Here is a 13,417-nt window from a genome sequence, read left to right as displayed (position 1 = left end):
ACAACGCAAGGGAGAGGTAGAGCACTTTATTGTCATGTAAAAACAAACAAACATCTATTTAGTGGATTGTTCCTTTAACCTTCATTGAGAGATCTCTTGGCTCTCTCTAATCGGTAGAGTTTCACACTTCTTCAGCTCACAGAATAATTTGTTTAAAATGCAAAGACTGAGTTTGACTAGATGACCAGAGGTGATCCGGTAAGTCGGCCCAGATTTCCTTCATTTTGGAAGATCGGTGATTGGCCGAAAATAAAAATCAGGTCACGTCTGGACGTGTGCGATTAACTATACTCACACAACTGCGATCAACTTTGCGACTTCTCCGAAAAAAGAAAAGTGGTATCAGCTAAAATCACAATTGATTTTAAAGATCAGTCAGAAACGGTGCACCCCAAAAAGTAAATGACTTTTTCAGACAGTAACTTACAAATTTTATAAAATGTCACGCTACTGCTCTTTTAAAACAAACGGACAAAAAATAAAATTATCTTTAAATGCACCGAGATCATTGTCATTGGCTGTGGTATTCAGTTGTACTGGAACTGGGCTCAGTGCTTCACTCTTCTTTACACAGAGCTTCTTCAGATTCTCGCCCATCCCCACACTGAATGTGATTTGGCTAAAAAAAAAAGTAAAATCAGCAGCATCTCCATTAGTGATTTGTGTCCTGGTTGCTAAGGAGACCCTGAAAGGCAGGGTCCCCCCAGTGAGCTGTATTCACTTGTATTTGGAATGGCTCCTCCTGCTGTTGGATGTCAGCAACTACGTCAGGTAACTGTAGACTTCGGCGTCCAGAGTAACGAGACCCAAGAACTCCAGCAGCCTCAGGCAGGTGCGGGTCAGTCTCATGATGGCCATCTCAGACCTGAAAGAAGACAAACAGCTTAAGTGTGGACAGGCGAGTAAAATTTAATAGTTTTTATGACCCTTTTAATGCCACCATGAATGAAATTTAGGGAAATACAAACCAAACTATAAAAGTAAGGGATGATTGTATGATTGGTTGACCTTGCGGCATTATTAAGCATAGCAAAAACTGTAATTTCGGGGGTCTATTTGCGGTTCTTGGCGGCAGCTTTCCCCCCCTCATGTTGCTTGTAGCTCTACGGTTTTAACCCCTGAAGTGCCAAGCTTAAAAGCTTATTTTTTGCACGGACAATGTAGTCTCGTAAGGGTTAGCAACAAAAGTGAGTCAATGGCGAAAACGAACTTCGTCCAGACAACTGACATTAATTTTGACCTTGCCCATGATGGTCACAAAAAAGCTAGCTAGCGAGGGTATTGGCAGCTAGTTAGCGGTGGCATCGACCGTCTGGAGTCAGAACTCGATGAAAATGTCTGCGCGCGACTCAAACATTTGTCAGAAAAAAAGGAAAAAAAAAAAAAAGACATACCATATATGTAGTTTTTTTATACATGATATGCGAGATTAAATGGTCCTAACGCCACAAAGTCTAAGACCTGTGAGATTAACATATTAAGGGCCAACTTAAACTTAATAATATACAGTGATTCCTCGCTATAACGCGGTTCTCCTTTCACGGTCTCGCTGCTTCGCGGATTTTTTTGTGCAGTTTTTTCACAGTGCATTGTGTTCTGTGTCCTGATTGGCTAAACAGTCTCCGAGCTCCTTCTCTACCTGTGTGCCAATAACGTTACAGTATTTACATTCAGGAGATGAAAGCTGAAAACTTTGAATGCCTGCTGGAAAAAACTGTGGCCATAGGCAGCGCAAAATCCACGGAGGCTCGCTTGACGGGATCCATCGCTCTGCCGTAGATACTATGTGAATCTCGCGAGTTGGAGGAGATGCTTTAATGACATGACTCTGGATCACATTAATGCCGTGATTGATGCACACACACACATCCGCTGACCTGAAAACAGGTTTTGTTCTTTGGTTTCAATGTAGAGTATTTAATTATGCTGTACAATAATGGTAAAACCTAAAGGTAAGTACTTCGCGGATTTCACTTATCGCGGGTTATTTTCGGAACGAAACCCCGCGAAAAACGAGGGATCACTACTTAAGACTTTATAAGGATGTGCAGACACACTGTTGGATGGAGTGCACATGTGAACAGCAACTTTCAACTGCTGCTGAAGATTCACCATGCTTAGATGAATTTAGGTCTGGACTTTGACTAGGCAATTCTGAATGCTATGATCTAAACCAGAGGTGTCCCCACTGTAAATGTTGGGAACAACACAAACAGTTTTAATTACCAGGCTTGCTTTCTATTTGTTTTCTTAGAAATGCCTCACAACCACAGGTGGGGATTGGAACATAGACAGACTGTTGTTATTCATTGGTTTTAAAATTATTTTTATTCATTTTGGGTTCACCCAACAAGTGATTTTAAAGGATGAGTCACCCAAGTCTTTTTCTTGATGAGAATAAAAATATGCTCACCTTAAAGCCACTTGAAACTTGAGGCTCTCCCATGTTGTCCTGAGCCAGCTGATGATCCGTAACCTGGGCAGGATTCCTGTCTTCTCCGCCTGAATCTTCCCCCAGCCTCGCACCGCACTTGGAAATTAAGAAAAAAAGTCCCAAAGGGAATCTTTGAAAGGTCAGCTTAAAATGAAGCCATGTGTTTTTAGCTAACGTGTCATCCCAAGAAGAAGAACTTGTACAACCCCCTAACTCTTACCTTTTGGCCATGACAAAGTAGCGGTCCACCGGGGCCCCCAGAGTGATGTTGATGCTCCGGACCGTGTTGATGTTCCGAAACACCAGCAACATGGGCCGGGGCATGGACTTCAGCACCTGCATGATGCTCTCAAAGCGGTTGACGGCCATTTGTCGCATGTAGGCCGTCTCCTCCCGGCTCAGGATGTTGGATAGGGCCAGCGTCCGCATGTTGATGGGGCGCTGCAGCAGCATCTCGCAGAACAGGAAGTACTCTGCAAACACTCTCAAGTTATTCTCTAGCTTCGGTTTAAGCACCATAAGAACTGAAAACCTTATCTTTAGTTACCTTTGACCCCCAGAGCATCAGAGTACATCTTCATCCCCTCCTCGTCTCTCAGGACAATAGCCCGCCACAGTTTACACAGAGCCTCTCTGTCTCTGAGGTCAGAGGTCACAGTTAGAGCCACATGTGCTTTATCAAAAGCATCAGTGAAACAGAAGTAATCAGGCCTTACGTTTCGCTGAGGAACTCGTACAAGCCATGGTCCAACAGCACCAGCTCGGCCTTCTTATCTGGACCTTGCCTCACCAGAACTGCCAGAGAGAAAACAAACGCTCAAACAGCTACCTCAGTTAGCTTTTCTTTTTTTTTTTTTTGACATCAAATAAAAAAATATTTTTTTTCAAAGTTTTGTGAATTTGAGCCTGTAAAATACCCAAACAAGCTGACTCTAAGAGTAATGATGACACAACTTGTTCCAGGGTTTCTACCTACATAACTCCAATCCAAACCTTTCCAGTCTGCTGGAAACATTTTTCCAAAACATATCTGAAATTAAATCATTCCAAGAAGGGGTTTGTTCTGGATATTTATGTCTAGACACGTGTTGTCTGTACCACAATCCCAGTTGTGGGTTTCATTATGTCAGAAGTGATGAACGGTTCAATCAGCAACAATCGGGATGTACCAACCATTTCCAGGATGAGGGTCGGCGTGGATAAAGCCGGTGTAGAATATCTGCTCTGCAAATATTCGGATCAGTTTGTCAGCAGTCTGGAACACAAACACATCAATGTCTCACTTATGATTGACATCAAAAACTCCAACAATCAGTATCGAGAGATCAGCTCACATCTTTCAGACTTATTCCTTGCTGCTTGATTTCTTTCACATTGTTGATTTTGCATCCGCTGCAGAACTCAGCCGTCAACACTCTCTATTCCAGAAAAAAAATTTATTAAATGAAACCGATGATGAAGGTGGATTTTATTTTCTTTGTGTTTAATTAAAAAGCTTACTTTACTGGTTTGCTCCCAGAAGACTTTGGGAACAACTACAAAGTGAAAATGCTTCAGCTCCTCGGCGCACCTCTCTGAGTTTCTAGCTTCGTTCTCAAAGTCCAGCTCCTGAGCCAGAGTTGCCTTCAAGTCCTGCAGAAACCAAAGTGACAGCTGGTCAGCAAACAGAAGCAGCAGATCTCAGAGAAATTCAACCATCTCCACACCTTAAGGACCCATCGGAATCCAAAGCTTGGGTGCATGAATTTGATTATATCCAGCAGGATCTCCAAAGTTCTGATATCCCCGTCGAACCTGTCCCTGAGGTCAATGTACTGCACCTATAGGAAGGTAATGTGGGGTGCAAGATGTCAGGTCAGAAAGCTTACGGACAGATGACCCAAAGTTTTCGTGCAGCTCACCTTCACTGCCACAGAAGTCCCGTCGTAGAGCTCCGCCTTGTGAACCTGAGCCAAGCTGGCCGCTGCGATGGGCTCGTAGTCAAAGGTCTTGAAAAGTTGCTCGGGAGTTTTGTTGAAGTCCTCCAGGAAGAGAGCGTCCACCTGTTCCAGACGCATATTAAACCCCTCTCTTGCAGAACTGGGTGTTCTGTTTGTGCTCCAGAACTCACCTCCTTGTACCTCCGGTTTAAGGCTTGGTCCTCCAAGACCTGCAGTGTGCGGATGTATTCGGGGGGCAGCAGGTGGTTGAAGGCACAAAGTCCTTGACCCAGCTTGATGTATAGCCCTCCGTTCCTTACGGCTCCTTCCACCATGTAGTCTGCTGCCCTCTGGTGGCAGGCTGATATCTCAGACAAGTAGGATGGGCTGCTCTGGCAGGGGGGCAGGACGGAAGTTGTACATGATTGTTTGTGCGTCTTGAACCTTTTCACATTATCATATCACAACGCAAGGATCTTTAGGATCTGCGACACACCAAACCAACTCCAACGTTTCTCAGCCTGGCTTTCTAACAATACGGACAGAGAGATCGGTGGCAGAAGTAAATGAGATGAATTAGCCCTACTTGCCAATGATGTCAACCTATACATGTGACTGTGGAATATTGTCTCTGCTGCCAAGATGTTAAACTGAGACCTCTTCAGATTCATTGCTTCCACCCCACATCATTGCCATCAACATCCACAATAAAATAAAAAATTTAATTAAATACAACCAGTTGTCTTTAGGAGTCAGTGAGAAAATAGAGTTCTCCTGTGTTGATGGAAAACTAACACATCATCCTGATGGTGAAACATGGCGGTGGTGGATCGTGCTGTGGGTACGGCCCTTTCTATCAAACTTTATGTGAAATTGATGGAGCTAAATACATGGTAGCACGAAGCCTGATAAAAACCAGCCCCTTGTTTTACCTTCGTACAGAGGGTCTGGACCCTTGGCCATTGGGAACAGACTGCTTGCTGGAGGTATGGACTCTGTTGAAGTTTTAAACTTTACTCAATAGCTAACATTTGTCTGTGACTTATGCAATCCACCAGTTTGACGCTATGAAGTTTACTGGACATTTCCTGTAAACAACCATCCTCCAATGCGAAGAGAGAAGTGTCGAGCCGAACAAGATGACTAATATTAATACAGTACTTGGAAGAGTTGCCAACACGGACTGAACGGCTTCGTTCACTTCCTCCGCTGCCATTGCTAAAACTACAGGCAGATTATAACTCTAAAACAATGCAGAAAATAAATGCCATAGTTCACAACTTCTCCTGCCATTTGCTGATTGGCCCGGTTGGAATTCTACTGGAGAAATCTCCCTCAAAGGGAGAAAGCCCAGACTGAGTTTGAGAGGGAAGAGAATCGAATGGAATTGCTTAGGAAAGCTATGGCCAAGCTAGCTAGCACTGGAGTATACATAACTGAAATTAGTGCTGTTCAGGAGCAGGATTGCTGTGTCAAGGTTTGATACAATGAAACCTCTGTCAAACAGGCAGCTTTGTTATATTCCAATAGTTCAGTACCTGATTCAATGGCTTATGTAGAAGTGAATCACTGGTTAGACTTGCGGAGAGGAAACTTGTTTAAGGTATTCCCCTAATATATTATGCCTTATTTTTCTATCCTTCTAAAATGATAGGAAAAAAATCTATAAAATACTTAATTACACAATATATATAAGATGCTAACTATCTATATATATTCAATATAATTATCACGTTACAATGTGATAGGGCTTGAAAATGTATTTCCCTCCAGCAATACGCTTCCGTAGATATCAGACAGAACTATCACATGGTAGTGAAGCCGAAGCTGAACCTGCCTGCCTTCACATTTTTGGCCACTAGATGTCACCAAATACAAACACTTGAGCACGTTTGAAAAGCCTTATCTGGCCATCACTACCACAAAGTAACGGTGTGAAAGCCTCAAGTTACTAACTGTTGCTAATGCTGTCGTTTCAATTAAACTGTTATACTGATAGTAAAAATAACATCAATAGCTGATACAGTATATCTGAAAAGAGATTGTATTTATTTATTTTTTTTTAGTTTTCAAACGCTTGTAGCATAATTTGCAGGGATGATGGTGTTGGTCGTAGGAGTTTGCGTGCATGACTGAATGTAGTGAGAATCTCTTAAGGGTTCTATGGGCTTGATAAAATAAATATAGGCTTTACTATCATCAGTTATTATATTGCATGATTTCGAATGAGGATCTCAAGATCCCACAGTTCAAAGATTTGAATAGCAATAGTCTCCACATGGATCTTACCTCATCCATCCCTCGCAGAGCCACATTGGTGGTCCACCAGTAATCCATAGAGATGAAGATCCCTACAGAGAGAGACCTGGAGGCACACACATCAGATGTTGCTTGTAATTTGGACGTGGAAATATTAAAACAAAACAAAACAAAAAAGAGATAGATAACTCCTTCTGGATTGACTTACTGTGTCACAAATATAATTTTATTTTCCTAAAAATCTACTATCACACTCTAATTCTGCTGCTGGTTCTAATACCTGTTTGAATATTATGTTAAGCAGAAGAATATGATCCAGTCAAAGATGCTTTTTTCCTTTAAATCAAAGCTAAAATCCACCTGGTTAGAGTGGCCTTTTATTAATAGATTATCATAATCAATGCATATTTACTTGATGACTTTGATTATGCCATTTTACAAAATGTAATGTTTATTGCTTGTTTCATAATTATGTTTTTGTGGTGTAAAGCTCTTTGAACTGCCTTGTTGCTGAAACATGATACACAATTAAACTAAAGTTCAGAAAGGTGGAGATTTTTCTGTACTGATTCAGACCTGGAAAATAACAAAGCGTATTTCATACTTTTTAAGACTGAGTAGGAACCCTGCATGCATGCAAGTACGCAACAAACCTGCAGAAACGACCAAATCCCTCGACCACAATCCTCATCCTCCTCCTCTGCCTCGGTTCTGCAGTGGCGTACTTCACGCCTACTGCCAGTGGAAACCCCACAGAGAGACCGAGAAGGGTCTTCCAAAACAGCCCCCTTCGCTTCCCCGGCCTGGAAACAGAACATACTTCATCAAGGAGAAGGACATCCATCATGGACGGCCGTCCAGATTGCATAAGTAGAACTTGAAGCAATACCTGACAACGCTGAGGGATCTGGTTGTTCGGGCATTATGTGGATGTCTTCGCAAGAGAGCTAGATGATGATTGCATAATCTAAGCTACAGTAAAAACAAAGAATTTTCAACTAGGGTTGATAAATCGTCATGATCAATTGACTGAATTTTTGGTTTTGAAGATTTAATTAAAATATGGATTCCCCTCCCCCCAACCACCACCACCACCACCACACACACATTTGGACACATCTGGTCTTTATTCTGCTAATATTGTAGCCACGTTCTCGGAATTAAAGAATACTCTCTACCCTGTCTGTTGTACAACTCACAGAAGAGATGACTGAAATAAAAGGCACTTTCAGAAAAAAAAATTGCTGTAATTTGTAATTTCTTTTTTCTTTTTTTTTCTTTTTTTTTAGAAAAGAGGAAAAAAAATGGATGTCGGATGGATCTGTCGGAGATTTTATTTTTAAGTCATATTACCTACCCTACTTACTATTAAAAGAAAAAAAGGTCTGTATAACATGCATATTATCTGGTTATTAACCGTGTGTGTGTGATTGTTGGCTGGCAACTGAAAGTGAACTGTGGACCCTGCGAAGGATCTATCTGAGCAGACCCAGCCTCCTACACCGGCCGTGTGTGTTTGCATGGATGCAAGGGGGGAGACTCCTACCAAGGCCAGAACTGTTGTTTTTGTTCGCTGTCTGCAATGTGAGGGACAAAATGTCTCTACCGCTGACAAATTGATACCCAGATAACGGGGATGTCAATGACCTGAGCACGGACATTAATGCAATAGGATTCCTTCTCCAACTTTAGACAGCAAGGAGAGAGATTCTGGAGGAGGATCGCGACCAACACGAGAAGGACAAGTCAGGAGTCAACTATTAAACCCTTCTGCTGCTTCAGCCATCTGCCAAACTGACGGAAAAACTAGAAAAACACTCGAATTTTTGCATATGAAAAGCTTTGCCGTATTAATATTCTCCAGTGATTTGAATGAAAAAGCTGTCATAAGAGAAAAACATGACAGTGAGTAATGATTAGCTATTAATCAACTAGCTGATCTTAAGAAATAACCCTATCGGACTGTACGAATGTACTAAAAATATGCTTTATTTACCACTCGCGATGTTTCCCCTGTCATGGTTCTCCACAGTGATTACAGCATAGACGAGTAAGCAGCCACAGGTTTGCCCTCCAGCCAGCCACAGCACCTCATTTGGCTACTAGCATACTGGTCACTCAAAGAGTAGCCTCTGCGTGAGTCCAAGATGAAGTTCGCCTGCCCACTTCCGTCTCCGTTTACTCCAGAGAACTGCTCGAGAAAGGTCAAGCAGCGTCAAGCTTCTCTCCTGTGAGACTCACGTTGTTGCTGACGTATTTCCGCTCTCCGAAGAAGCTCGCGCTAGATTATCCCGTCCAAGCGCTCCTGGATTCCAAGTAGGTAGTTCCGTTAACTTACGTAACAACTATGAAGAAACCGTCTTAAAGACAAGTTGCCTTTGTTGGAAAAACGTAATTGAAATAATCAGAAACTTGTAAAAACAGTAGCTCTTATTAAGAAACTTAGCTTTATCTCATGAGCGGATTTCTTTGCTATATTGTTTACTTTTATTTTTCCTTTTTTGTTGTTGTAACAGATCCTTTATTATATTTTTTTGAATGTTCTTTTGCACATTTGAAAATAAAATCGAAATAAAGAACGTTTTTATAAGGACAAAAGGTAATTCCGTCAAACTTGAAAGTCAAGCAGTTAAATCAAACAGTATGGATTAAATTCACTAATATCTAATAATATTTAATATTATATTATCTTTTTCTCCTCTTACATCCGAATTTCCCTTTTGCGAGAGAATAAAGGCTCTTTCTAATTCTCTTCCATTCTATTCTATTTCTGTACACCTGGAAACAAATTGTAAGTTTTCCTCCTAAAGTACCTTCAGGTAATATTTGTTTTCACTATGTAAATAAACAAATTTCCATTGTGTTTTTAGTAATGAGCGCCACAGTAATTGAGAAACCCCAAAGTTTGTTGTCTTGAAACCAGAACATGCACAGGCAGGATGTGACGCGATTCCCAGATACAGCCATTCAGACAGGGAACTATCTTGAAAGCTCACTCTTTGTTTGAAGATTTCACAATAAAACGTCATTAAACGGAGGTGTGTGAGAGCTTGTGCCGTTGTCCCGACACTGCCATTACTTAAGGCAGTGTCGGGACAAGGGCCTCCGTCTTCTTTTCTTCGCGTCCCACCACTTCTTCGCATAAATCAGATTTACTTAAGGTTATCATTACCTTCAATAATAATAACTGCAGTATATCAGTATTCCGCTCCAATCTCATCATGACAGGTAATTTGCACATTATTTGTTTTGAACTAAGCCTATGACAGCAATTTTGACTCAAAACTTTTGAGCAACAGACCCCATGGTGGTGGAAATTAGAGAATTAAAAAAATCGCAAATATGTGTAGCTTCCAAAGTTAAAGAAAAAAAACTGTAAAACTGTATACATTTATTAATTTATGATTTCTTTGTCAATAAAAGTATTTAGAGTTACATACTGATCAGAGGAGTGGTTTATGAAAAATAGTTTAAACGAAACCATTACATGCATTCATATGTGCTTTTATTTTGAAGAGTAGTGTCTCGTTTATGCCGCCTGTCCACCGGAAGCTCTGCGACCCGTGTCGCTGCAGCGTTGCTTTCCTGTTTACGAGCGGGAAGAGCGAACGGAGCTTCACCGTGTACACTTTTAGGGGTTTATAACCGCCTGCACATTTATTTTTAGCTGTCTTCCAGAGCGGCAGTCTGCATGTTTTAATGAACCACTTGGCACTGTGGGGAGTTTAGATACGTTGTCGGCGGAACGCTGGTGAAAACAAGAGGTGTTTTTGGAGCAGAGTGGGACAGATGGAGGATCCTCCAGCAGATCCTATCGGCGGCGGCGGCGGTGGTGCAGCAGCCGCCGCAGCGGAGGGCCCCACGATGCAGGTGGCTGACATGCGCTGGCCAAGCGGAGCTCTTCCGCTCCGGCTCCTGGAGTGGAAGGTCAAACCAGGGTCTCTCGTGAACGTGGACTCGGTTCTTGCCTTATGTGCTCTCATAGCCCAGGATAAGGAGACGGAGGCTGCTGCTAGGCTGCCAGAGAAGAAGGTGAAATCGGACCGTGCTGGAGTGGTGAAGGAGCTCTGCTGTCAGCCAGGACAAATAATTCCTCCCGGGTGAGTTACTGACTCTACCTGCTAATTTTAGCTCATGTTAGTTGACCTGCACGGAAAGGCTACAGGCAGTATGTCAGCTGCATCTCCCGACAACACCCTGTTTAACACGGCTGTTAGCTTACAAGCTAACAATGCTAACGTGATTTTAGCCCATCTTCCACTGTCAAGGTGGCACAAATGAAGAGCCTTTTAACTAGAACTTTCAAAGTAAAAGCAGTGTATTTGAGTAAAATGTCTCACAGCCTTAGTATACCTTTTGATTATTATATTAGAGATGATACAGTTTAAATAGAGTGTACACAAGTAAGCAAACGACAGCTTTGACACTTGTTGATATAGATTAATTCTACAAGAATATAAGTGTTCGCTTTTATTTTGAAAAGTAAACCAGATGTAGCGCTGTCTCGCGTTGTTATGGCTTGACCTGACAACCAGGGAGCGTGTAGGAGCTGATGAGGTTGACAGGTGGAAGGCAAGCTTAAGTCTAACCGACTGGGCTCAGACCGGACGTTTCCCGCCGTTTTTTATGTTACAAAATTATCCAGAATTTAACACCGTCTGCCTAAAATACCTCTGGAAAATTATTACGGGATGAGGTTCCAGTATTGAGGTTTGGAAAAAAAAATAGTTTGGAAATAAATAGGAGTAGTAATGCTTTTCACTCCTTTACATGAGGAGGACCGAAGTACACCCCCTCAAAGTTTTACTTTATTGAAAGTATACACACCCATGTTAAAATTTAAGGTTGTGTAAAGTAAATAAGGTTAATCATAATAAATAATTTACAAACTGCTTACTACACATGTCAGTACCTCACATTTTGATTTGCTTCCTCCACTTTACCTTGCGAAATTTCTTCAATTCTCCAAGCCATTTGAAAACTTTAATGATACTTTAGTGATATTACTCAATTAAATAAAAAAATACTTTTAAGTATTCCAATTGTAAATTACATGGTGTTTTAACTCATACCATTTATCATCAAAGAGTCGCTGAGGACAATGATTATCTGGGCAGGAAGGATGCGCAGTAGCAGTCAGTCTTCCAACTAATCTGAGGAAGCCTCTGACTGAAGACTGTTGCTGTATGATAGTCTCATGAATCAACTTATCTGTTATAAGTGAAGTTGGAGCAGTGAAATACCTCTTTATTTTCAGATTTTTTTTAACAGTTTTGAATATTTTGGACCAAAAGTTTATAGTATTTGGAGCGTCTGATAGCTCAGTTTGAGCTGAAGGACAGTAACTCCATTGTATCGTACTTCATAAAATTGCAATGGAAACACTTCACACAAGTGATAAACAACCAGATTTTACTACTGGTGGAAAAGACAAAGTCGACGACAGGAAGTGGTAGGAGGATGATGGTGCGGCATGTCTTTTAATGACTTACCAGGCGAACAGACTTATTCACCTGTGATTTTAATTGCATTTCCTATTTAATGGAAACAGATATTGCAAAACTGCATTTTGTTGGGACATTAGAGGAATATTGACAACGTCTTATGCACATTTGTTATGGAAACAAAGCTTATAAGGCCTTATGTAACATTCAAACCTTCTGAGAAGCTAAACTGTAATAAAATTTAGCAATGTATTTAATTAAAATATGTGCGATCTAAGTTTTTTGCATCAAAAGACTGAAATAAATACACTTTTTGAAGATATTGTAACTTAATAATCTGTATTTTAGAAATCCACATTATGTAAAAATAGCCTATTGCTTAAAAACTAAAATGATTTATTAATTTAATGCATTCTGAAAATTAATTGTACTTTGTGTACATAATATTATAGAATTCACGTTTCTTTAAAACAAACGGGAACCATACGAAGGTACACAGCAAATTTGACATGGTTATTAAAGATGAAGTGAAAACATAAAATCCGGTGTGGATAAAGAAGTTCACCCACGGTGGAGGGCCACCTTCAGCAGCAGGGTTCCTCTTTATCAGTCTCTTCCATTGTTGTGGAGGAATTTGGCCTCATTCATCTTTATGAGATCGTTTGGGTTCATCGAGGTTCGCAGACCTTTGCTAATGCAAAGTTCTGTTGAACCCCCCGGCACAGTTTGAGTTAGATTGAGGTCTGGACTTTGCACCTTTTCCATTATTTTGTGTTGCAGTCAGTTTGTTGTGGATGATGAGATTATTCTTTCTTTATTTTACACTTTGCAGCAAAGCTCACTTTGGGGCTCCTATTAGTCTGTTTTTCACACACAAACTCAAGTGAAACACAAAGACTTCCATTTTTGAAACAAAGATGATAAACTCAAATTGCAAAAAAAAAAAAAGAAAAGAAAAAAAAAGGTGTATTTGGAAAGTACACCCTTTCCAAATATTTTGAGCAATCTGTGTCGTAACAGTTAAGGATTGGTTTGATCAAATGAGTATTCAAATGTTTAATTGGCAAATAAAGCCGGTGATCATCAACATACAGACGAAAGGAAATACAGAGCTTTCCACTGTTTATACAACAAAAATGTAACTCTTTTAATCTAGATTTAACAAATTTCACACATTTGTTTTTTCCTGTGTCTAGTGGCGTCATCGTCAGAATCGAAGAATGCAGCCATCCAATAGTGATGAAGGGTCTGTGCGCCGAATGCGGCCAGGATCTGACTCAGTAAGGTTCTTTTCTTCATTTAAGGAGAAACTGGTTGCTGATTCTACACCAGTGTAGCATTTCAGATGACACTCAGCTAGC

General features: G+C 40.9%; 2 protein-coding genes across 4 annotated transcripts in view; one reads left to right on the top strand and one right to left on the bottom strand.

Moving 5' to 3' along the window:
- Positions 1-11: 11 nt before the first annotated feature.
- On the bottom strand, positions 12-8,867 carry adck5 (aarF domain containing kinase 5). 2 transcript variants are annotated; one of them, XM_007564688.2, is made up of 15 exons: positions 8,609-8,867; positions 7,502-7,584; positions 7,266-7,415; positions 6,643-6,718; positions 4,545-4,745; positions 4,336-4,476; positions 4,141-4,254; positions 3,935-4,066; positions 3,769-3,852; positions 3,608-3,689; positions 3,151-3,229; positions 2,982-3,073; positions 2,655-2,907; positions 2,414-2,530; positions 12-865 (listed from the first exon to the last, which is right to left on the bottom strand). In XM_007564688.2, the coding sequence occupies exons 1-15, from the start codon at positions 8,630-8,632 to the stop codon at positions 763-765; spliced, it is 1,731 nt and encodes a 576-aa protein (XP_007564750.1). In that variant the 5' UTR covers positions 8,633-8,867; the 3' UTR covers positions 12-762. The 2 variants fall into 2 exon arrangements, with proteins under 2 accessions (XP_007564750.1, XP_007564751.1); XM_007564689.2 differs by lacking the exons at positions 7,502-7,584; positions 8,609-8,867 and having other exon boundaries at positions 4,545-4,740; positions 7,266-7,349.
- An 835-nt stretch (positions 8,868-9,702) lies between these two features.
- ctdp1 (CTD (carboxy-terminal domain, RNA polymerase II, polypeptide A) phosphatase, subunit 1) overlaps positions 9,703-13,417 on the top strand; it is a 65,371-nt gene continuing 61,656 nt past the window's right edge. The window contains exons 1-2 of one of the 2 annotated variants that reach the window (XM_016677816.1): positions 9,703-10,712; positions 13,253-13,336. In XM_016677816.1, the coding sequence (XP_016533302.1) occupies positions 10,402-10,712; positions 13,253-13,336 (395 nt within the window). In that variant the 5' untranslated portion in view covers positions 9,703-10,401. The remainder of the gene's footprint in view (positions 10,713-13,252; positions 13,337-13,417) is intronic. The other variant, XM_007564687.2, reaches the window with a different exon arrangement.

Source organism: Poecilia formosa, unplaced genomic scaffold, assembly GCF_000485575.1.
Source record: "Poecilia formosa unplaced genomic scaffold, Poecilia_formosa-5.1.2 Scaffold165, whole genome shotgun sequence".
Lineage (NCBI taxonomy): Eukaryota > Metazoa > Chordata > Actinopteri > Cyprinodontiformes > Poeciliidae > Poecilia > Poecilia formosa.
This window is presented reverse-complemented; position numbering and strand designations above follow the sequence as displayed.

Excerpts from the sequence above, each read along its gene's own strand:
- adck5 (XM_007564688.2), bottom strand. The coding sequence starts at position 8,632 with ATGACAGGGGAAACATCGCGAGTG. Across the intron at positions 7,416-7,501 it reads AGATCCCTCAGCGTTGTCAG|GCCGGGGAAGCGAAGGGGGC; the intron begins GTATTGCTTCAA and ends TTCTGTTTCCAG. Across the intron at positions 866-2,413 it reads AAGTTTCAAGTGGCTTTAAG|GTCTGAGATGGCCATCATGA; the intron begins GTGAGCATATTT and ends GTCTTCTTTCAG.